The 25248-nt window shown below is 37.0% G+C and overlaps 1 protein-coding gene across 1 annotated transcript; it reads left to right on the forward strand.

The window, feature by feature from the left end:
- Window positions 1-528: 528 nt before the first annotated feature.
- Window positions 529-22931, forward strand: LOC123516523. Its single transcript, XM_045275947.1, is given in 6 exon segments — window positions 529-677; window positions 5708-5873; window positions 6551-9441; window positions 9444-11293; window positions 19469-19573; window positions 20681-22931. Coding segments are annotated over 6 exon segments (5178 nt in total). The 5' UTR covers window positions 529-663; the 3' UTR covers window positions 20833-22931.
- The last annotated feature ends 2317 nt before the right edge of the window (window positions 22932-25248 follow it).

Raw genomic sequence — 25248 nt, forward strand, 5'->3', positions numbered from 1 at the left:
TTTCCTTAATTGAGGAAATTTCCTAAAAAGTTCAGAGGCCCGATACTATCGTACAATTAAAAAAATAATTATATAATAAAAGTAACAAATTATTCTTACAGAGTTAGGGATTTTAAAAATACAAAGAGATGTACGTAGGTATGTACTAAAAATAGCTTACCTCCACTGGTGAGCAAAGGAAGAATACAAAATTGCACTGACTTAACATCAACATTGGTGTCTTTGCCATGGCACTGAAACATTCTTTTGATGGAATGTATGGAGCTACATTATACATACATATATATATATATATATATATATATATATATATATATATATATATATATATATATATATATATATATATATATATATATATATATATATATATATATATATATATATATATATATATAACATTGAAAAAGGAGGAAACAAATAATGATAATAGTGAATTCTTCATTTTTCACAATAGAAACAAATTCAAACAATAATCAGAAGCCCAGAGAGATATAACACAGAGCAAATTCCTGCAGCGTTCGTGCGAGTGCGGCGAGGCGAGGTGGTTGTTGTGGTGACAGCGCGGGGCAGTGTGTGACGGGGCGGGGCATGGTGTTGATTGACTGTTAGTGCATGATTGGAGTAGTGACTGGGTGACAGGTGCTGCCTGCTCCTGCCACCATGAATCAGTGCAGGTGAGTGTCTGAGTGTCTGAGGTCGTGGCCAGACAGAGGAGGTATATTGTCACAGTCTGTGTGGCTGACAACAACCATAAATAAAATTTTTTTTTTCTTGATGTGTTTTGAAAACAAAATATTCAGGCTTTTATTGTGTTTTGATAAATTTCAAATCACAGGTGTAACTAATGTGTTTGTGTGAACACTACAAAGTTTGTCATTATTTCTTTATTGTCTTCATAGAAAACAGTCTACAAGGTGATGTGGAAAGATTAACTGCCAAATGATAATTGTCTGTTCCCGATAATTAGCATTTTCCTTGTGTTGCATGTTTGATCATTGCAAACAGCTTAACCTAAAGCAGTACTAAGTTTTAGCAGAGTAGTTCACTGCAAGATTAAGTATGATTTGATACATTGTTGGAAAAATACATAATGAGGAAATTGTTTGCAAAAAATTATAAGACCAAAACTAAATAAATAAATTTTATTGTCAATGTATTTCTTGTAAGGTCAATTGCACAAGTTAGCACAGAAAGGACTGATGTACCAGCCAATAACTCTTCACTTTCACAGCAGAGATTTTGTATTAAGTTAGGGATCTATGGAATGAAGACTACTGGTTAGTTTAAAGTACTGTGTATTTGCTTTCCGTTACTCACCTGGTTAGCCATCCTTAGCTCCCAAACCCGAAAAATACAATGAAGAGTAGGAAAAAGGTAGCTAGGAAAATGGGTACGCCAGTCAACTTTAGATGTAGATTACTGGATGATTGTAACAAACTGTGAGTGGACTGGAATGTGTACCCATTGAAACTGTTCAGAAATGCAGGATATATTATTGTGCAGCAAACAGCAGCACATGTGTGTATGCATATTACTCCACAAAGTCGTACAGAATGTCACCTAAATGACTGTGAAGGGCTGATTTGAAGGATGACAGCGAGTTCAGAGCAACAACATGGTCAGGCAAAGAATTCCATAAACGGACACACCGGAATGAGAAAAATCGAGATCTAAGATCCACTGAACTGTACTGGTGAGCTATTTTAAAACGGTGTTCACGAGTATGTGCATGTGGTGTTGTGATGAATAAATCCTTGGGAGAGATAGAACACTCAGAGTGGAAGATCTTCCAGTACTTTATTATGTCAGCACGAGTAAGGCGTCCACGTACAGAGTAGAGGTCAAGAGCTAACAAACGCTCTTTGTAGGACAGTCCAGTCATTCCGTCTGTGTCGAGTCCACGACCTCTGAACACTTTCTAGCATCTTTAGGTCTCCAAGATAACATGTGTTCCATAGGCATGAACAGTATTCTAGTAGTGGTCTTACATGTGTAATAAACAGATTTAGCATAAAATTCTGTGATCTACAAATAGTTGCTTTTAGTAAATTTGCTGCCAGACCTGCAGCCTTGTTAACTGTGGTTTTTATGTGCATGTGGAAGCGTAAAGAAGTGTCAACCAGTACACCAAGATCCTTGTGGGCATTAACCTTTTGTATATCTGTACTATTGAGTGAGTAGGTGTTATATGGGCCTATGTCTTGCTCTGGAAAAGTGCCTCTGTTGAATCTCAGTGTGACACACTTATCTATATTTAAAGAAAGCCCCCAGGAGTTTGATATTCTATATATAGAGTTGATATCACGTTGGCAGTTAGATATGTCAACAACTGTGTGGGTGTGCGGCAAGTTACGAATGGGCAGATAAATCTTTAGATCGTCAGCAAATATTTTGCAATCACTCTTTATGTAAGACGGTAAGTGGTTTACATAGATAATAAAAAGTAAAGGACCGAGAACTGAACCCTGGGGTACTCCACTGGGGATTAACCTGTGACTGCTTGGGACGCCTGTAACAGAAACAGACATTGTTCGCTGAGTGAGGAAGTCTTTGATCCACTGTAGGAGGACACCAGAGATGCCAAGACAGGAAAGTTTTTGTAGGAGAATAGTGTGGTTGACAACATCAAATGCTTTAGAAAAATCAAACAGAATTAAGTCTACTGTATATCCACTGTCTAGCCATGATGTGATAGAGTTGTAAGTAAGCAGTAGTTGGTCCTCAGTTGATCTCCCACTCCTGAAGCCAAACTGGTCTGTAGATAAAATGCCATTACTATTAAGATATTCTGTAAGACCGTCAACCACTATGCGTTCAAGAGTCTTGCAACACACTGATGTTAGGCTTATTGGTCTATAGTTTAACGGCTGATGGCGGGAGCCTTTTTGAAAATAGGGGTAATTTGAGATACTTTCCACTTCCTAGGAAGTATGCCTGTTGACATTGACTTCTTAAAAATAAGAAAGAGTGGAAAAGTTAGATTTGGGCAAGACTTTAACAGTTGAGGGTGAATACCATCCGGGCCCATACTGGAGTTAGGGTCTAGTAGAGAGAGTTTCTGACGAATGTCTTCCTGTTGTATGTCAATATGTGCTATTTGGGAGTCGCTATGTTGGTGAGGAGCAGGATACAAGTTTTTGTTCTCAAAAACAGAGGCAAAACTGTCAGCAAATAACTCAGCCATCTGATAACAGTCAGTAGTTAATGATCCATCTGTTAACTTTAAAGGACCTACTGTCGGGCACAAACTTTTTTCTTGTGCACATACTGGTGCAGAGCTTTAGGGTTATGACACAAGTTTTTACAAGAGCCTCTTCATGTTCTTTTGGGAAATAATGTGGAAGTTTCTGAATTGAGAATTAACATGATTGAAATTATTTAAAGCAATTTGAGCTTGAGGGGAGCGACGACCATGTGTAGCCCTTTGTAATTTGTATGATGACCATAATCTGTTTCGCTCTCTTTTTAACTGGTGGGGAGGCTTGAAGGTTTTAAAAGTGGGTTTGGAAGGCTTTAGTGGTACATAGAAATCTATAAGAGGTGTGACAATGTCAAGAAACTTTTCATACATTAGATCAGATGAAAGATAAGCAAGTTCAAAATCCCAGTCAACATTGGAAAGGTAAGTGTTGATTTTATTATATTTTGCTTTGTTCCATGCTCTCTTAGTGGGAACTGTAGCAGAGTCAGAGTTAGTAGAAAAGAAATAGTCAAGTAATTTAGGAACATGACCACATCCAGGCATAGGGCAGAGTGAGGTAATAGTTCCCACTCTATCAAGCTCAGATGTAAATACTAAATCTAGTGTGTTATCCGATGGGTAAAAAGTTGAGAAATTAACCCATTGCTTAAGGCCAAGAGATATGAAACAATTCATAAAATGTTGAGTAAAAATGTTATAATCTTTGTATGTTGCTTCCTTCAAAGTCCAGTCAACAGCTGGTAGGTTAAAATCCCCCAAGATAACCACATCTTTGTTCAAACGATTCTCCATAAAAAAGTTAACCAGGAGGTCATTTTCTAAGTGTGAATAAGAAGGTGGTCTGTAGACAACTATGACGTGTAATTTAAGGGATATAAGTTAAATAACGTGTACATTTGAACAGACAACTGGTATGGAGACAAACTCAAGTGTGTTCCTTACATAGAATGCTACACCGTGTTTATGTGTTGTACCTGTAGTGTCTGTGCGAACTATGTTGTAGCCTTGAACAGAGAGTGTGGCATTTGTAATTGAAGGAAGTAACCAGGTCTCTGTAACAGCAAATATGTCTACATTGTGGTAAGTCAGCATGTTAGTTATGTAATTAAGTTTGTTTAGTAGATTGTTAACATTACATAAACAAATAATTAGTGACTTATAGCAGACATGAACTGGACTTGAAGCTGGACAGGGAAACACTAATTTAAAATAGCAGCTGTGGTGGTGTTGGCTGAGGCTGCTTGAGCTCTACGTTCTGCTAATTCTTTGCGTTGCACGTATGTCAAGTCTCTGTTTATGTAAACGTGACTGTACCTTGAGTTTTTAAGGTCTTTAGCATTCTGTAATAGAGTCCTTTGTGCTGTATTGTCGTCAATCTTAATACGGAATAGTTTCTTCTCTCTACTTATACAGTCAACACTTGATAAGGTTAGTGATCTGCCAATAAGGTGGTTAACTATGGGGTCAAAGGCTGCCCCATAGTCATCATCAGTGGTGGCATCTATGCCTCTAACAATAATTGATGTTACTCTTTTTTTTCTCTCTCCCTCATTTCTCTGATCTCCTCTCTTATTATCTGTCTGTTTGTTTGTTTTGTTGATTGTGAGGAGTAGGATGTACATGTTGCATGGATGATACTTGGAAGGAAAGTGTTTGAACTGTTTCACATAGTTTCTTAACTGTTTGTAGGAGTTGACTAAAGGCAGTGTTGTCTTGGCCATTAGCACCATTACTATGACTGGATGAACGACAGTCAGTACAAATATAAGCAATAGAATCACCGCCATATTGTTTGATACTGGCTACAAGAGGCTCCGGAATACCGAGACACATGGAGGTAGAACAAAACCAGTTGTTACAATTCCTATCACAGCCAATACAAAAATCATCAAGTGAACTCTGACAGGTAGAACAGCACATAACATCATCTGAGGTACCGCTAGGGAGCGCAGTGGTTTAGGGCTTAGTTGACGAGGTAGAACTGCTATCACATAATTGGTTATTAACACCAACCGCGCCACCAAAAGCACCACCCCAAGCTACAGCACCAGTAGATGGGTTTACAACAGTGGAAGGCGGTGGCTTAGAAACACCACCACGACCTCTGCCATGTCCATGAGCCATGAGGAAGCCAAGACCCAGTCTTTTCACCAATCTCCCAAGCTTACTGAAGGGATGGGGATGCAGTTCTGTCAGTTATGTAGAATATTGCAAGTTAGCTTATTTTGTAATGAAGAAATTTTCCCTGGTGAAATTGGAAGTGAATAACTTTGATTCTGTTTTTATAGTGAATTTATAAAGTTGTGGCAGTCTTACTGTGATGCATAAAAATAGTTTTTCATTTTTACCTCGAGAGTTCTGATGAAGTAGTAAGTTGTTGTGGTGGTAAGCAAACTTTTGCTTTATTTCTTCCTGATAAAAAAGTTTTTGATATTCAGTGCCTCAGTAATTAATGTGTTGATCCCATTGCTGACAAGTAACATGCCTCCTGTCCACACACAGGCTAATCTTCAGTGACTACCAGATCATCCGTGAACTTGGATCTGGCTCCTATGGCTCGGCTCACCTGGCACACCATGTTCCATCAGACACAAAACATGTCATCAAGAGGATCAAGATTTCTCACATGACACCTAAAGAAGTGCAGACTGCCAGACAAGAAGTTCAGGTAAAGATATGATATTGCTGATTATTTGTACACACTGGTGTCCTTTCTAACAACCATAATCTACTGCAAAATTATTGTTTGCAAATAAAAAAAAAAAAATCAGATAGCAAGACTTTATTCTAGAAAATCCCAAAGAGTTAAAATTTGATATTTTTGTTGCATAATAGTGCAATAAACTGTGTATTAACAAAATATCTTTATGGAATGTCAAAAAACTAATCGTAACAAATCAGTGATTTTAGATGCTACAATTCCATTTTCAGGATGCTGTAGACTTTATATGAGGCCCCAGTATAAAGGATGAGAATCAACCATAAAATGCTTACAATCAGTAATACAATAAAAGGAATAATATTTTATTAGGTATTTGGGATAGGGTGGGTAAACAAAATGTACTGGTGTGGGTATAAATATTATTATGTAATAAAAATCATATAGTGAGGAAAGGCTAGACTATACCTTTCATTTCATATGTAATAGTTATACATTGTGGCCGTTTTCATTACCGTGAGAATTGAAAAACTTTGAGTATGATTTTCTCAAAAGTAGGGTCGTGAGGGTTATCCCCCTCTTGCGGGTGGGGCCTCCTATGTAGATCTTAAGTTACTTTTGACATTTCTTTTATGCATTGCTTGCTTAAAGAAATGTTAAAGAAATACTGAATGTTTACTTTGCAGGTCCTATCAAGCTTATCACACCCATACATTACTCAATTCCGAGGCTCCTGTGAAGAAGATGGATATTTACTAATAGCAATGGACTACTGTGCAGGTGGTGACCTTCATTCTATCATTACCAAGAGAAATGGTATTCTTTTTCCTGAAGATCGTGTCCTTGACTGGTTTGCTCAACTATGCCTTGCCATAAAGTACATACACGATCATAAAATACTTCATCGTGACATAAAATCACAGAACATATTTTTGACAGATGATGGAAAAGTTCGCTTGGGAGACTTTGGAATCTCAAAAATTTTGAATAGTTCCTCAGAGCTTGCCAGAACATGCATTGGAACTCCATATTACTTGTCTCCAGAAATGTGTGAAAATAAGCCATATAATAACAAAAGTGATATCTGGGCATTAGGCTGTGTTTTGTATGAAATGCTAACACTAAAGCATGCTTTTGAGGCCAATAATATGAAGGCGCTTATTCTTAAAATTATAAAAGGTATCTATCCACCTGTTGCTCCTCGTTATAGTAGAGATATTCGTTTATTACTCAGCCAGATATTTCAGAGAGAGCCGCAAGCTCGCCCTTCTATATGTGCAGTTCTTCGCAAACCATTTATTCTCAAAAGACTATCAAAATTTATTCCTGGATGTGAAGAGGAAGAGTTAAGGGAATCCCTCATAAAACGAAAATACCATGTGCCTGCTTCAGCTCGCAGCAAGGTGGTGCTCAACAGACGCCCTCCTGACATCACAGACCCTGCTGCAAAGTATGGAGTCTCTCTCAATAGGAAGGTTACTCATAAGTCCCCACTGAAGTCTGTTGCTAGGCTTCCTAAACAGGCAATTTCTAATGGAAAACAAGTGACTAAGATAACTCATAAAAGCACAGCAAGACAGAGGCAAGATAGTAGGAAGAGATTCCCAAGTGAGGATATATTATCATCCAAAGATGTACAAAGGCCTGAGGTAGATATGAGTGGTAAAAGGTATCAGAAGAGATCTAAGTCTGTACCTAATGCTTTCAGGCAAATTAATAATCCAAGATCTCAATACCAATATAACAAAATTATGAAGCCATCGCCAGTCAAACTTAAGCTAATGTTAGACAGTTCAGGTCTTAAAAGAAAAAAGAAGGATGATGCTGTAGATAAAGACCTCAAAGTTGAGTCTACATTAGATGAAGAAGAGTCTTGTGAATCTCCAAGATCTCCAGGTTGGCTTGCAGATGAATTTTTAACCAAGAAACTGAAAGCTGTTTATGACAAGAGAAAGCTTGTAGAAGCTTTGATGGTGGATGAAGCAAGTGCAGCTGCATCCTGTAATGGTGCTGTTGCAAAGTGTATGCTTCCAGATGAAGATGTTTTTGCAAACTGTGTTGGTAAACCAAGTGATAATGATTCAGAAAAAAATGTGCTTGAAATGTTTGAGAAGCCAAAAATGTGCAAACCTGAGACAAAACATAGTAGAGTTGAATTACCAAACCCAAAGGATGTCAAGGAGTTAGCTAACCAAAGCCTCAAGTTGCAAGACAAGCATTGCAGTGAAAATGATGAGAGTAGTGATGCAGAGGAAACTTTACCAGACATGTCACCTCAACATTTAAGGGAAGTGATGCAAAAAAAACTGAAAAATCTGGTTGAAGAGCGCACCAAGAAGATGAGCCAGATGGTCTCAGAGCGACGTCAGTGGGCATATGAGATGGAAAAATTATCTACTTCTGTCTCCCAAAGTAATGATGAGGTTTTGAAATCCGTTAATGTGACCAGTCATGTTACTGATAAGGAGGAAAAGACACATCACAAGTCAAAAAAATATAAAAAGCTGCATAAAGCTTTCAAACAATGTGATTCTACTGTTTGTTTAGGAGGTCAGACTGATAAGAAACATGACAAAGCACCAATTACTGCCACCACCAATAAAACCCATCTGCCAGTAGAAGAGGATTGCACACTGCAGCAAGTAACAAGCTATGATATCACCTCAGATTGTACTGACACACAAAGAGACTTCAAATTCAGTCCGCATGATGAATGTGATATGCAAGAAACTGAAAACAAGCCAGGAGATATGAACAAGGAGAAAGATGCTGTAAAAGATATAGGTATCCAAGATAATATATCTATGAATAAGGTTTCTTCCCTAGAAGTAAACTATAAAGAAGATAGTTTATTGGGAGATGGCAATTCTGAGTTAGTGATGGCTCAAGGTTCATCAAGCACTGTCAAAGCAGTGATTCCTCAAGAGCCTACTTCTAAGGATATGGTCAAATCCAATCATTTGACTCCCAGTATGCGTGCACGATGGGGTGCAGTGCATACTGCTGATCTGGAAAAGTCTCCCTTGGAAACTACTGCATCAGAGATGGACACAACCACTTCCTCAGACTGTGTATTTGTGTATAGAGAGGCAGGTGAACGTAAACATTGGAAGAAGGAGTGTGGTGATATTGTAAGCCTATTAGCAGAGGCTCAAATTATTGAAGACAAAAAGGTAGTGTGTGACATGGAGGAAGAAAACTCACAAATTGTTACAGAGAAATCGGCAGGAAAGGAGTCTTTAAAAAGGCAACAAAAACCAGCACAGATGAATTCCACTTTCACTTTAAAGGAAGGTCTTCAAAACTGTGAAGGTGATTCATGTATCTGCAAGTCCCACATCAATATCACAAAGAATGTGCACAAGTTTACAGTATTAAATGGCACTTTTAAAATTGACAAGTCAAATTTTGAGAAAGAAATGAAGTCAATTGGACCACCTCTTTTGAATAGCACATTTGATATGTCAAAATTACCATGTGATGAAGCAGTCGGTGCATCAGTGCCAGTTACTATGAATAATACATATGACATCGGCAACAAAAACTCAGTTACTACCGAGGAAAAAATAAAGAAAATTTTATAAACACAACCACCAATGATACCAACATTTTAAAGAAAAGTGAACACAATGAAAATTTGTATGGTACATATACAATATCTTCTGATTCAAAAGAAAGTGAACATTCTACTCTAAAATCAGAGGTATTAGTAAATGAAAGAAAAGTAGTAACTAAGGAGGGAAACTCAAAGACAAAGGGTGGCTTGCTTGAAAAATTACGTCTTCATTTGACACCTCAGCTGAAAAACAAATACCACAAGCTTGACAGTAATAATGATGAATCGACCCCACCATTAGCTACAACAGTTGATTCACGTAGTTTAGATTCAGGACTAGATAGTGGTACGAAAGGAATGCATACACCAGCTTGTAAAAGGAAAGGAAGCATGAAATTGGGAATTTCTGGTATTCTAAGGAGACTGTCTTCAAAGCATGTCACAAAGACGCCAACAAGAAGTAAATCTGTAGAGATGGTAGGAAAATACCTGGGCAGTTTTGAAGATTGTGACACTACCCACAGTGACAGTGATTCCCCACAGCAAGAAGGCATACAAGGATGTGAAACTGTAAAATTTACTAATGCTGGAGTTTGGAGAGAGGCTGATCAAAAGGTAGTAAAACATGCTAGTGGTTCTGAAGACAACTGTAAATTTGTCTCAAAAACTTCAAAGTCTGGTGACAAGTTTAAGGTACTTGAAGAAGATGAGATTTCTGTGAATAATCATCCATCAGCTAATGGTAGAGATGATGACTCTAACCACAAAACCTGTGCTACTGCAAAAGATATGAAGCAGTCAGGAGGAGAGGGAACAAATTCAAATTTCTTTACAAACAACAGTACAATGTCAACTGATAGTGGTATTGATTCCCAGAAGACAAGTATTTGTCAGACTTCAAGTACTGATTGCAGTAACACTCAAATTCTCCTTCACAGTCCTTCAGGGGAATCAAGAAATGAAACTGGCACACGTGAATTACTGATGACAAATGGTGATCAGGAGGATTGTGTGACTTCTTCCAATTTTTATGAGGCTGCTACTTCAACAGTATTAATACTAACCCCGCAAATAAAACAGGAAAAGGATTCTGCCAATACTACCCAGAAATGTCTTTCTTCTCACACACAAGATCTAGGACCAGCAAAGACGGTTTTATTGGATGCCACACCTCGGGAGAAGTTTCAAGACATCAGTCCTGTATCAACGAGTGGGATCCACATCAGCTTAAAGATTCCTAGTGAGCAGAAAGATGGAGCATTACATTCTAAGAATGAGCATGGTGAGCCACACTCCAAGCAGATTGAACAAACTGAGCTTGAAGCAATTACACAGACAGAACCAAAGGTTGAACTGGTACCAAATGTAGAACAAGATTTACAAAAAACACTGAAGATAACCTCATGTAATGAAGTGTCCAATAATCAGTACAAACAAGAAAATTCTCAGTCCTCCAGTGACCAGCCAATCCTCCCACATAGTCCAGCCAGACCCCGACCCACGAAACTCAACATTAGTAATAAGACAACTGATGTCATGCAGGCACCTCAACATTCTGCTTCAAGACATTATAATGTATGCCATAGAAAGTGTAAACAATCCAAAGTTTGTAATGTAGAGAGGAACAAGACCTATATTTCTTCAGAAAGGCAAGAGCACATTAATAGAACTGAGGATAAAATGTATGTGAATGTGTATTCAGATGCCACCACCAGCCACAATGTGAAGCCACATGTAAAGGATCTCTTCTTTTCATCGGATGAGGAAAGTGAGGATCCAGAAAGTCTTCCCAAATCAGTGGATTACCTTATAACTTCTGGAGAGCACAGGAGGGAAGGCAACAAAAGGACACAGTCTGAGTTGTGGCACCTAGGTGAGTTATTTATTGTTTTTGTCTTCAAATGTGATTGTTGTCATTCATAATACCAATGACTAATCTTTTATCAGTTCTTATTTTTTTTTTTTAGTTTTTACTGTAATTTTGATTGATGATAGTATTCCTTGTTGTTTAACTTAACTTTTTAATGAGCATTCTTTGGGACTGTGATTGTGATTTGAGTGTAGGTAAATTATGAAAAAAACAAAAAAACAAAAATGAAATTCAAAGAAAAAAAAATTGTGCTTGTTTTCATCTTGTTTTAGGGATTAGCTATGACCATGAATCTTCAGAAGTCATGTTTTTAAAAATCTTTACAATTTTTAAGAGATATTTGGTTGGATGTGACAGTAAATTTCTTGGTCATGCTAAGCAATTCTTTCCAAATGAAGACTTCTTATCATTGTAAAATTATTGGAATGCAAGTTGACTTGTTTTCACCCCACAATGCTGGTGATATCTCTCTCTTTGCATGAGGGAGGGTAAAGTGATGGGTGACATCCCAATGTTAGTCATTAACTACTGAATGGACTATGGAATAGCCAATGTCATTTAGATTTTAGGGTGTATTGTACATGGTTCTTGAAATGGTGAGAGCAGTGTCAGTTGAGGATGAGTCTTGTATCACAGGAAAGGGAAGGTGACAGATTTATGAGTAATAATTTGCTACTGTTTGGTAATGGAGATTTTTCCATGTAAGAAAATATTTACTTAAAATTATCTAAAAAGGAGACTCCTGAAGTTTTCTGCATTACAACTGGATCACTTGATACACATACAAAACAACCCTAACTCCTGACAGGTTAATGGTTAGGTTAATGATTAGTTTAAGACAGTTTGTATGGAGTTAGGTAAGCTGTGGTAGTATGCTTGAAGATAAGACTGTGTTGTTTGCAGAGGGTGAGAGAGAACTTCATGAAGAATGGATAAATTTTTTAGTGTGTGTGTATTTACCAAGTTGTATTGTACAGGGTTCAAGTGGGGCTCATAGTGTCCTGTCTCTATATCTCCATTTGTCTAATTTTTCCTTAAAGTTATGCACATTATGTGCTGTAACAACTTCATTATTCAATGCATTCCACTTCTCCACTGTTGTGTGTGGAAAACTGTATTTTCCAATAACCTTCACACACTGCCTCATCCTGACCTTCTTTACATGTCCTCTTGCCCTTTTATCTTCTTCTGTCACCAGCACTAGGTCTTCCTTGTCTATTTTTTCAATGCTATTGACTATCTTGTACATTGTTATTAGGTCCCCTTGTTCTCTTCTATCTTGTAAGGTTGGTAGTCCCATTTCCTTCAGTCATTCTTCATATGTTAGGTCCTTTAGTTATGGCACCATCTTTGTAGCAATCTTCTGTATCCTTTCTAATCTTCTTATATCCTTTTTAGAGGTCGGAGACCACACCGCTGCTATATATTCCAGCTTTGGACTTATCATGCTCGTGATGATTTTTTTCATCGTATCTTTGTCCATGTATTGAAATGCCACTCTTATATTAGTTAACATTTTATATGATAATCCAAAAATCTTGCTTATGTGTTTTTCGGGGCTCAGATTTTCTTGTATAATCACTCCCAGATCTTTTTCCTCTTTAGTCTTCATTATTTGTTCCTCTCCCATCAGATAGTTCCATACAAGTCTACTTTTGTTCTTTCCTAGCTCCATTATGTGACATTTCTTGGCATTAAACTCCAATTTCCACTTCTTACTCCACTCATTGATATAGTTTATATCTTCCTGTAACAGCAGACAGTCCTCTCTGGTTTTGATAACTCTTAGCAGCTTTGCATCATCAGTAAATAAACTCCAATGTGTGTGTTTCACTGTTTGATCTGCTGCAGTCTGACGAGACAGCCAGACGTTACCCTACGGAGCGAGCTCAGAGCTCATTATTTCCGATCTTCGGATAGGCCTGAGACCAGGCACACACCACACTCCGGGACAACAAGGTCACAACTCCTCGATTTACATCTCGTACCTACTCACTGCTAGGTGAACAGGGGCTACATGTGAAAGGAGACACACCCAAATATCTCCACCCGGCTGGGGAATCGAATCCCGGTCCTCTGGCTTGTGAAGCCAGTGTTCTAACCACTGAGCTACCGGTGTGTGTGTGTGTGTGTGTGTGTGTGTGTGTGTGTGTGTGTGTGTGTGTGTGTGTGTGTGTGTGTGTGTGTGTGTGTGTGTAATTCACCACAGTGGCCTGCTGGTCACCCAGCCAGTCTTCCCCATTACAGAGCGAGCTCAAAGCTCATAGACCGATCTTCAGGTAGGACTGAGACCACAACACACACTCCACACACCAGGAAAGCGAGGCCACAACCCCTCGAATTACATCCCGTACCTATTTACTGCTAGGTGAACAGGGGCTACACATTAAGAGGTTTGTCCATTTGCCTCGCCGCTTCCCAGGACTCAAACCTGGGCCCTCTCCATTGTGAGTCGAGCGTGCTAACTACTACATTATGTGGTGTGTGTGTGTGTGTGTGTGTGTGTGTGTGTATTTACCTAGTTGTATTTACCTAGTTGTAGTTTTACAGGGCCTGGGCTTTATGCTCGTGTGGCCCCGTCTCCATATCTACACTTATCCAATCTTACTTTAAAAGCATGCACACTCGTTGCAGACACTACTTCTTCATTTAAACTGTTCCACGTCTCAATACATCTCTGCGGGAAACTATATTTTTTAATATCTCTCAGACATCTTCTTTTTCTCAGCTTTTTACTATGCGATCTTGTGCTTGGATGTCATATTCTTCTCTCAGGATCAGTTTCTCATTATCCACTTGGTCCATTCCGTTGATCAATTTATAAACTTGTATCAGGTCTCCTCTCCTTCTTTGTTCCAGGTTGGTAGATCCATAGCCTTTAGTCTCTCCTCATATGTCATCCCTTCAAATTCTGGAACCATTCTTGTAGCTATTTTTTGTAGCCTCTCCAATTTCCTTATGTGTTTCTTTTTATGAGGGGTCCACACTACTCCTGCATATTCCAATCTGGGTCTTATTATAGTACTTATCAATTTCTTCATCATTTCTTTGTCCATGTAGTGAAATGCTAGTCCAATATTCCTTAGCAAATTATATGTTTCTCTAAAAATTCTATCAATATGGCTTACTGGTTGATTGTTTTCTTCCATCGTCACTCCTAAGTCCTTTTCCTTTTTAACTTTCTCCAGTTCTACTCCATCTCCCATCTTATAGATTCCCACAGGTCGTCTTTCACTCTTTCCCATTTCCATGACATGGCTTTTGTTCACATTGAATTCCATTTCCCACTTCTTACTCCATTCCCAGATCTTATTTAGGTCTTCTTGCAGTATTTCACAATCCTCCTTTTGCTTTATAACTGCACAGTTTCATATCATCTGCAAACAGATTTATGTAGCTGTTCACTCCTTCTGGCATGTCGTTAATATAAATGAGGAAAAGTATTGGTGCCAATACTGACCCCTGTGGCACTCTGCTTTCTACTGCTCTCCACTTGGACTTCATATTTTTAACTACCGTCCTTATTTCTCTCCCCATCAAATAACTTTCTATCCATCTCAATGTGTGTATTTACCTAGTTGTATTTACCTAGTTGTAGTTTTACAGGGCCTGGGCTTTATGCTCGTGTGGTCCCGTCTCCATATCTACACTTATCCAATTTTTCTTTAAAACTATGTACACTCTTTGCTGATACCACTTCCTCACTCAAACTGTTCCAAGTCTCAACACATCTTTGCGGGAAACTAAATTTTTTAACATCTCTCAGACATCTTCCCTTCCTTAGTTTCTTACTATGCGATCTTGTGCTTCTAAAGTCATATTCTTCTCTCAGGATCAGTTTCTCATTATCCACTTCATCCATTCCGTTAATCAATTTATAAACTTGTATCAGATCCCCTCTCTCTCTTCTCTGCTCCAAGGTTGGTAGATCCATTGCCTTTAGTCTCTCCTCATATGCCATCCCTTTAAATTCTGGAACCATTCTTGTAGCCATTTTTGTAGTCTCTCTAATTTTCTTATGTGTTTCTTTTTATGGGGAGTCCACACAACTCCTGCATATTCCAATCTAGGTCTTATTTTAGTACTTATCAATTTCTTCATCATTTCCTTGTCCATATAGTGAAATGCTACTCCAATATTCCTTAGCAAATTATACGTCTCTCTGAAAATTCTATCAATATGGCTAACCGGTTGATTATTTTCTTCCATTGTCACTCCCAAGTCCTTTTCCTTTTTTACTTTTTCTAGTTCTACTCCATCTCCCATCTTATAGATTCCCACTGGTCGTCTTTCACTTTTTCCCATTTCCATGACATGGCTTTTGTCCACATTGAATTCCATCTCCCATTTTTGCTCCATTTCCAGATCTTGTTTAAGTCTTCCTGTAGTATTTCACAATCCTCTTTTGTTTAATGACTCTGCACAGTTTCGCATCGTCCGCAAACAGATTTATGTAGCTGTTCACTCCCTCTGGCATGTCATTTATATATACGAGAAAAGTATTGGTGCCAATACTGACCCCTGTGGCACTCCGCTGTCTACTGTTCTCCACTTGGACTTCATATCTTTAACTATCGTCCTTATTTCTCTCCCCTTAAGTAATTCTTCATCCATCTCAATGTGCTTCCTTTTAAGCCACCCTTCTCCTCTAACTTCCATAGTAATCTTTCATGTGGCACTTTATCAAAAGCCTTTTTTAGATCTAAATAAATACAGTCAACCCATCCTCTCTCTCTTGTACTTTATCAACTATTCTAGAGTAGAAACTCAATAAATTTGTCACACATGACCGACCTTTTCTAAAACCAAATTGGCTATTTGATAATATTTTGTTGTCTTCAAGAAACTCGATCCATTGCTTCTTTATTACTTTTTCACACATCTTGCATATTACACTAGTTAGTGATACCGGCCTGTAATTTAAAGGTTCTTCCTTCCTTCCGCTCTTATATATGGGAACCACCTCAGCTCTTTTCCACTCCACTGGCACTGTTCCATTTTCTATTGAGCATTTTATGATGTTGTATATTGGACTTGCTAGTTCTTCCCTACATTCTTTCAGTATTCTGCCTGAGACTTCATCCGGTCCCATTGCCTTTTCCTCATCCAATTCCGTCATCAACTTTTTATTTCAAGCTTGGTTACTTTAATCTCTTTCATATAGACAGTCTCTCTATTACCCTGTGGTCTTTCAAATTTGGATTCCTTAGTAAAGACCTCATGAAATTTACTATTTAACAGTTCTGCCATACTTTTGGGTCTTCCACCATTCCGTTTTCTCCTTTTAACCTTTCTATTGTTTCTTTTTGTCTTATTTTTCCATTTATGAATCTGTAGAACAATTTTGGTTGTTCCTTACATTTTTCGACAATGTCCTTTTCATAGTTCTTTTCTTCTTCCTTTCTCACCTTAGCATATTCATTTCTTGCTGTTTTGAAGTTTTCCTTATTTTCTGGATTTCTGTTTCTTCTCCACCTTTTCCATGCTCCATCTCGTTTCTCCTTTGCCCTAGCACATCTTGCATTAAACCAATCTTTCTTTCCTTCTTCTTTAGGTCTATATTTCGGAACATATTCCCTGACCCCAGTTTTGTATATTTCCAAAAATAAGTTATATTTCTCTTGAACCGTTAATGAGTTTTCCATCTCCTCCCAGTTTACGTTTTAAAATAGTTCTTGAGATTCTCAATATCAGCCTTTCTGTAATTTAATCGGTCTCCTTTGTATGATTCATCTCTATCTTCCTTTCCTTCTTCTATATCCATCTCTAATATTACATGGTCACTCTTTCCCAATGGGCACTTGTATCTTATATCATCGTTAATTGGTATATCCCTTGTAAAAACTAGGTCTAATCTTGCCGGCTCATCGTTTCCTCTGAATCTTGTGTTTTCCTTTACTCTTTGGACCATCAAATTATCTATCATTAGGTTCAGGAATCTATCTCCCCAAGCATCTTCCCCCATACCACTTTCATAATTTTCCCAGTCTACCTCCTTACAGTTGAAATCTCCTATCAATATCACTTTTCTCCTTTCCTTAATGATTCTTGTGTGTGTGTGTGTGTGTGTGTGTGTGTGTGTGTGTGTGTGTGTGTGTGTGTGTGTGTGTGTGTGTGTGTGTATTTGCCAACAGTCCTGCTCCTCCAACAATGTGGATTGGGTGCAGCTGTGTTGGGGAATTCCCGCTGTACAGTGGTGCCGCATGTCTCATAGCTAGCGATGCAGCAGAGTTCTAATATTAGTAAAACTTTAGCAAATATGGTGAGCAAATATACATACGCATTTAACCTTAGTATTACAATGTATGAGAGAACAGTAAACTTATTATTGATAATATATTCATAAGCCTGGCAAGAAACGTGGCATGCATATTTTACAGTGTTGCTAAAAAGAAATAATATACTTATAAAGAGGTTTCCTTGCAGTTTGGGATGGGTAAATAGTTCCATAGTTATAATTAGATTACATCGTGAAGGAAAGTACTTCAAAATAAGCTGACATAAGTAAGAAAAAAACTACATTCAAATCCTCACTGCAGGAACACCAATCACGCCCACCATCCATACAGGTGATGGGAGGTCAGCTGGTGTCCTTGACCAGGAAGAAAGAGAGGTGGGAGGAAGAGGGAGGGGTAAGAGAGAGGGAGGAAGAGGGAGAGGGGGGTAGCCAACGAGGGATTAAAGGTATGGCAGCGCTGTACTCCCGCTATTTCCCATGGGGGCCGCACCCAATCCACATTTTTAGACGAGCAGGACTATAGTTGTATATTACAGGGTTTGAGTGGGGCTCAGTAACCTGTCTCCTTATCCAATTTTATCCAATTTTTCCTTAATTTGTGCATATTTTCAACTGCTGCAATCTCATCTTTAAGCTGTTCTAGATGTCCACTGTTCTATGTGGAAAACAACTTTTTAATGTTTCTCAAACATTGACTTTTCCTGATCTTCTTGGAGTGCCCTGTTCTCTGTCTATCTTCATCTTTGATCAGTGATATCAGGTCTTGCCTATCTATTTTTTCCATACTGTTCACTAACTTGTATATTGTAATTAGATCTTTCTCCCAGCTATCCTTCAAAGTTGGTAGTTCCATTTCCTTTAGTCTATTTTCATAGGGAAGATCTTATATTTCTGGCACCAACTTTGTGGCAATCCTTTGGATTCTTTCTAGTTTCCTCATGTCCTTTTGCATGTGTGGTGACCACACGACTGCTACATATTCAAGTATCTTATCATCGAGGTTATGATTTTTTTCATCATACTCTAGTCCATGTAGTTAATTGCCACCCTGATATTTGTTAGTGTCTTATATGTTGAAGTAAATAAATTATTTATGTGTCTTTCTGGGATCAGGGTATGTTGTATAATCACTCCCAGGTCTTTCTCTTCCTTCTTTTTCATTATAACCTCTTCTCCCATTTTGTAATCCCACGTAGGCCTTCTATTACTTTTACCCATTACCATCATGTCTTTTTTTTTTTTTTGACATTAAATTATAATTTTCACTTCTGGCTCCATTCCCAGATCTTATCAAAGTCTCTCTGCAATTCCATACAGCCCTTATTGTTCCTTATTATTGTGTGTATGTGTGTGTGTGTGTTTAAGTACTACAGTATTTGTGATATTAGATAGGTATGGAATAGGGTTTAAGTAGAATAGAGTCTTAGTGCACCTGCAATGGAAGTAAGTAATCAGTGGGACTCTTTGAGTGACAACATAGCAGAATGAGAGCACTGACAGTGTGTATGAGATATACAACACCTTTGCAAATAGGAGAATGAATGGAATAGAGAAATGATTAAATACAGTAAGATATTTTGGCCATATTGAGAGGATGAAGAATAAAGAATTTGTAAAGAAAGTGTATAATGAGTGAAACTGAAAACCTTGAGAAGAGAAAAAGCTCATCCTGAAGGTGGAATGATAAGGTAAAGAAGTATGCACATGTGTGAAAGAGGTGTTGATAGATAAATAGAGCTTGAACAAGTTGGAAAGGAATATTAGAATGGAATAAGATGAATAGTTTTCCCCCTTGGAAAATGCTTTCGTAAGTAATGATGCATCAAAGTGAGGTAAATGCCATAATGCACTTGTTGGTAATCTTATTTTTATCCTGATTCTGTCTTATCTTAACCTAATATCTAAGTCGTACATGAGGTGACTTGAGCCTGTTTCTGCAGACCGGGATGGAGGAGTGGTGCTTGGTGGTGGAGGTGTTTATGGCTGGATAGAGGAGCAGAGGGCAAAGTTAGAAGATGAACTCAGCCTGGAGCTATTTATAGAAGGTAATGTTATTATAAGAAATGTATTGCAGTTCCATAATTTCTTCATATAGTGGACTGAATCAAGTTAACTTCTTCCACTAACACAACCATCTATTATTCTTTTTTATTTCATGGAATATTCTAGTCAAGTGATTCCATAAGTGTAAAATTGCTTATATGATGATCTTTTGTCATCTTGTCTCATCCTCATCCTCAGTCCTTTAAAAGAAAAGTGGAATTTTATACATTTAAAAATTTTAAATTTACAAATATGCAAATGTGTACGATAAAAACTCATGCACTACCAATATCTTGCTTATTAGGTGGGATAGCTCCACAAGATAAGTGAAATTATGACAATTTTATTGAGGTATTTCATCATAATATGAACAGCTATGTAGCTATTATTTTCTTTCCTGTTATTAGTATTTTTTTAATCAGTTGAATGATATATTTTAATTTCCAAAAATGGTTTAGTTTTGTATACTCATACAGTGGAGACTCAGTACTCAAACATGTTAATAGTTGAGCTTTTCAATACTTGAGCACAAAAGTTCAACTTGATACTAATAAAAATACCAGGTAGGTTGTTGTAAACAAAGGCCTCTCCCTTCCCCACTCTGCCAGTTGTTCTACTGCAGTTGTGAGAAAAATATTCTCCTTCATTGTCTGTAGTTTTTCATTTAGAAACTTGCAATAGCACCAAAGAGGCTTATTAGTGCTGAAAATAAGGAATCTAGTGAGTGCAAGTGTTAGTGAGCCACAGCCCTCCACTAGTGGGTTCATGGGAATCACATCAGGAGACGAGTTACCAGATGTTTTTATGGATGGTGACTTGTTCTCCAACGAATAACCTCCCTCCTCCTCCCGACCCTTCTATGTTATCCTTCACTTATGGTATGTACAAATCAAATAAAAAAAAAAAAAATTTACATTGAAATTTTTGTAAACTTAAGGTTTTGCTAAGGTTAGAATGAATTACCTTATTTATAAGTATTGGTAGTCAAACTTTTTGATACTTGAACAGCCATTTGGAATGAATTAAGTTTGAGTATTGAGTCTTCACTGTATTTAGAAGCCTCAATTAGCTTAACTTCAATGCATCAACTAAATTTTCCCTTTCAACAGCCTATCACATCCTAGAGGCAGCACAGGAACGTGAGGGATGTGTTGTTGGAGAGTCAGTGAGTCAAGTGGAGAGTCTGTTGGGACCTCACCATTACCACCTGGCATATGATATTCTGCAGCTGGTGGTTGCTGAATCGGTCTATCATGACTAGAGCACAATGCTACATGAGAACAGTGTGAGGGCTTGTTTTACACTAGAATCTTGAAGATTTTTGACATAGTGTTGTTAGAAATGATAAAAGTGGTGTAGCAGCATTGTTATTATTAAAGCATCTTTTTATGAGCAGTACATGCATGCACAAATAAACAAAAATAATATTGAGGCATTATGCTCAAAAGGATGTTTGCTCAGGTTTTAAGATATTTTCAATAAATCATTATCTTTATTATTTTTACTTTTTAAAAGAATGATATTAAGGGTTTCTAGTCATTTATTATGGTAGCAATGTGGTATAAGAGAGGTTAGTCAGTTAATCTGAGATCCAACTGTCATTAGTTTGTGCCATCCGACTTTATTTTCACATGACTAAGCCAGTGCCATCTGCCTTTCCTCATTTCAATGAGGCATTTCATTGCAAGTCTCAATTTTCAATAGTCTATCCATATTCCAGGTTGAAATCACCTTATAAAGGGTGGCAACCTTACTGTTGAATAAAAATACTGAGAGGAAAGATTTTCATTTCTCTCAGTGCTCACTTTTTAATGATGTACAGAGAATATAATGACAGTTTTCTCCCAAGGCAGCCATAGAACAAGTGACCAGTCTGTTTTGACCAATGAACGGGGAGAAGAATTCTCTGTTGTATGCCAAAAATAACATTTAGGATGTTGGTATGTTCAGATGACATGTAGCCTTAGTGATGATAGAAAGCTGAAAGAATTTGCATTAACTAATCTCAGGTAATTTTGTTCTGCTGTGCATAGTTTTATGGCTATTAATGTAGGAAAGAACTTTCGATAAAAAATAGTCTAGAATGTAAAAATGGTAAGTTTTGGGTGGGCTTGTGTATTTGTTTCTGTATTGCTAAAAGTCTTTATTTACAAATTCCTATGACTAAATTGCTAGCATACTATTGAGGTCAGCAGAATACCAATAAAATATGTATTAAAGTTGTATTAAAGATGAAAAATTAGGAATTCCTATCATAAGGCAGTCATTACATTACGTATTAGTTTTAAGTACCAATGTTACTGTGATAATTATGTGATTTTTAAATTTTATGGTGTTACATTTGATCTGATAAGTGTAAATATATTGATATTATTTGAATAACATTGGTGTATGGTTATTGAATTAAAAAAAATCTAAACTGTAAGAAAAGATAATTTTCCATGAGTTTGTTTCTCAAGAAATTGGAACCTATGATTTTTTTCAAAGATATATTGAGGAGAAAATGATCTATCATATCAGTGCCACTGGTATGTGCTATAGCGAGTAATGAATATATCTTTGTACATGTTGTATGAATGTCCCCATTTCCTTTCAGAATTGAGTTTTGTGTTACTGACTGCCTGGTCAGTTTTTTTTTTTCTTTCAATACTGCACAGTTCTCCTTATTCAGAGGGTTAGTTATTTTCTATTGTGGCAGAGTTTGAACTGTGACCTTGGGGAAACTTCAGTCTTGCATTTTGTTCTGTAATCTTGATGGGATGTTTCATATCTGCATAAGCTCAAAAGAAGAACAGTAAAGTGAGGTATTATTTTTAATAGGTATGTTTTTTCAACAGTTCATAATCCATTAAATAATCAAAGAATAAATTGTGTTGTCTATGAACAAATATTTAAAAATGTGTAGAATTAACTGTTACGAGAAGGAATAATCTTTCCTCAACAAAATATTACACTACCATACACTACATGACACTGCCATCCTCAGAGAAAACACTGGATGTTAAGTCATGAGCACTAGTTTTGCCACAAAGTTAGTAGTCATGTAACAGTCCACTAGTAGAATTTTTATAGATAATTTTGTACTGCAATTAGATATTGAATTCAATTATGGATTTGACATGAAAAATATGTTTAACCAAATAATACCTGGGACTATGGCAATTTCATACATTGTCATACATTATGAATTTATTCATATTGGTCTGTAGGTAGAGAGCATGTACGTTTAAAGATAGTCAAGTAAGTAGGTAGTTTTTATAACTCCCAGTAGTCCATCTTAGGAAGAATGATTCATATCATAATGTATAATAGTAGCATTTGTATAAAGAAAATGTATAGAAATAAAACAAGTTTGTAAAATAACAGGGTTTTTATGGCACATAGTTTGAATTTGTCCATATTAAAAAAATTTAAAAAAAATATTGAGCATTTAAGATTTTAGAAGAAACAAATGGATACAATTAGAGATTTTGAAATTGTGTTCCCAACTGCACTCATCCTAGTCATCTGCATGTTCATGCTATAAATAGTCACCACAGTTATAACATCTTCATATGCTAATCCACATATTGATAGTGCATAATTTTTGCATGTATCATCATGGCATGTTTACTTTATTGTCTACTCCTCATTCAATACAGTGCTATAAGACCTTAAAGATCACACTGGCTCCTTTCACTCAATCACTCAAGTGTTGATCTCTCTTGTTCTCGTTAAGCTCAACTTTATATATTATATATATATATATATATATATATATATATATATATATATATATATATATATATATATATATATATATATATATATATTTTTTTTTTTTTTTTTTTTTTTTTTTTTTTTGAGATGATGGATATCCAAAATACCTTGGAAATCAGTCTAGTTGACTTTGAGTAATATTACAAGAATAGGTTAGAATCATTATAATCAAGTCCACTTCATGATAATATATTTTACAGTTCCATAGTTTGTCTAAGACAAGACACAAACCCCCTTTTAGTATATTATATTGAACTCAGAAAGATTGGTATCTTCATTAACCAATTTTGTCACGATTTGTTCTTTAGTTCTATGTATATTGTAGAATTATGAATAGCCAAACAACTAAGTCATTTACTTTGGTCCCATACCCTTCAAGTTATGTAAGACATACAAGGAGCTAAACAATAACAAATATGAGTTGCTTAGCTTGGAGAGAGAGAGAGAGAGAGAGAGAGAGAGAGACTTGTCACATTATCACCATTAATATTGTGCAGCACTGGTAAGGGTGTGGAGTTTTAGTACTGACTCCTCATGGCAACATCATGATATTCATGGACAACACTGAGATGTATTGGTAGCAATTACTATGTAAACATTTGAAAATGTTCATAAGATACCTAGTTGTTAAGTCTGCAGTGTGTGAGGTGTCATCTTATGTTCATGTTGGCAGCATTTTTCTTAGTGTATGTTCACACTGCAAGTGGAGCAGAGCAGAGCAAGGCGATCTGCACAAGAATGACTGATAATATATCTGCCATTTCATGCAAGAGGGTTTTGCAGATGTCTCAGTTTTGGAATTCTGGGTGTCCTTTTTGTCACAGAGCATGTTGGGCAAGGAACAGCCTGATAAAGTCCTTGGTGTTTATCTGGAAGGAACATGGAATTTCATTGCTAAAGCCATCTCCCATGGCTGTGTGGGTCACTGATAATTATGTATAGCATCAGAATATCAATGAATTAGCTTTTCTCACCATACTACTAATATATATAGTCAAATTGTACCTGAACTATGCACAATCTGGTCAGTGATTGTAATTTTGGGTTCAGCAATGAAAACTCACATTGATAGATACCTTCTTGGCCATGGGTGGAGTAGAGGAGGATCACTAGTTGCTAAGCGGCAAAAAATATGCCGGAATTTTTGAGCATGCCGCTCCGCTTACGGTGTGACCAACTGAGCGTCTGTGCATCCAAAACTATATAAATATTACTGCCGCTACAAACTGCTCTGCTCTGCTCCGCTTGTAGTGTGAACATACCCTTACTGTAGTATGGGCATACCATTAACAGGTTATCTGTCTGTCTGTCTGTCTGTCTGTCTGTCTGTCTGTCTGTCTGTCTGTCTGTCTGTCTGTCTCTCTCTCTCTCTCTCTCTCTCTCTCTCTCTCTCTCTCTCTCTCTCTCTCTCTCTCTCTCTCTCTCTCTCTCTCTCTCTCTCTCTCCTGTTATCTCTACACTAGTTCTGGACATAGACTATTTCAAAAAGTGATCAGTAAAGCAAACTTGCTTATTGGCAAGTAGATTATCTCATCATCTGACATTGTCTTTAATTAACATGACAAGGGAAATGTATGTGGTAAATTTGCCAGTCACATGAAGTCATTAATATTTATGTTCCTGTAAAACATCTTTCTATGTGTAATATTATATTAAAACCAAATATTTCTTCAATATGTGAAATGTTAGAAAGATTAAGTAGGAATACTTTTGTACATATCAGTTCATTTCATATAAAGAACAGTGTTAGTGTTACTGTTAGGTTGCTGTATCTTTATGAATATATCAGCAAAATTATAGAGAAAGATCAAGAATATTGGATTCCATGAATTGCATGCTTAGGTCACAGAACTAAATCTGTAAAACAGTTATATATTTTTTATAAAGTAGTTAATGTTGTATTAGTTTAGAAAGAAAA

This window comes from Portunus trituberculatus, chromosome 41 (assembly GCF_017591435.1).
Source record: "Portunus trituberculatus isolate SZX2019 chromosome 41, ASM1759143v1, whole genome shotgun sequence".
NCBI lineage: Eukaryota > Metazoa > Arthropoda > Malacostraca > Decapoda > Portunidae > Portunus > Portunus trituberculatus.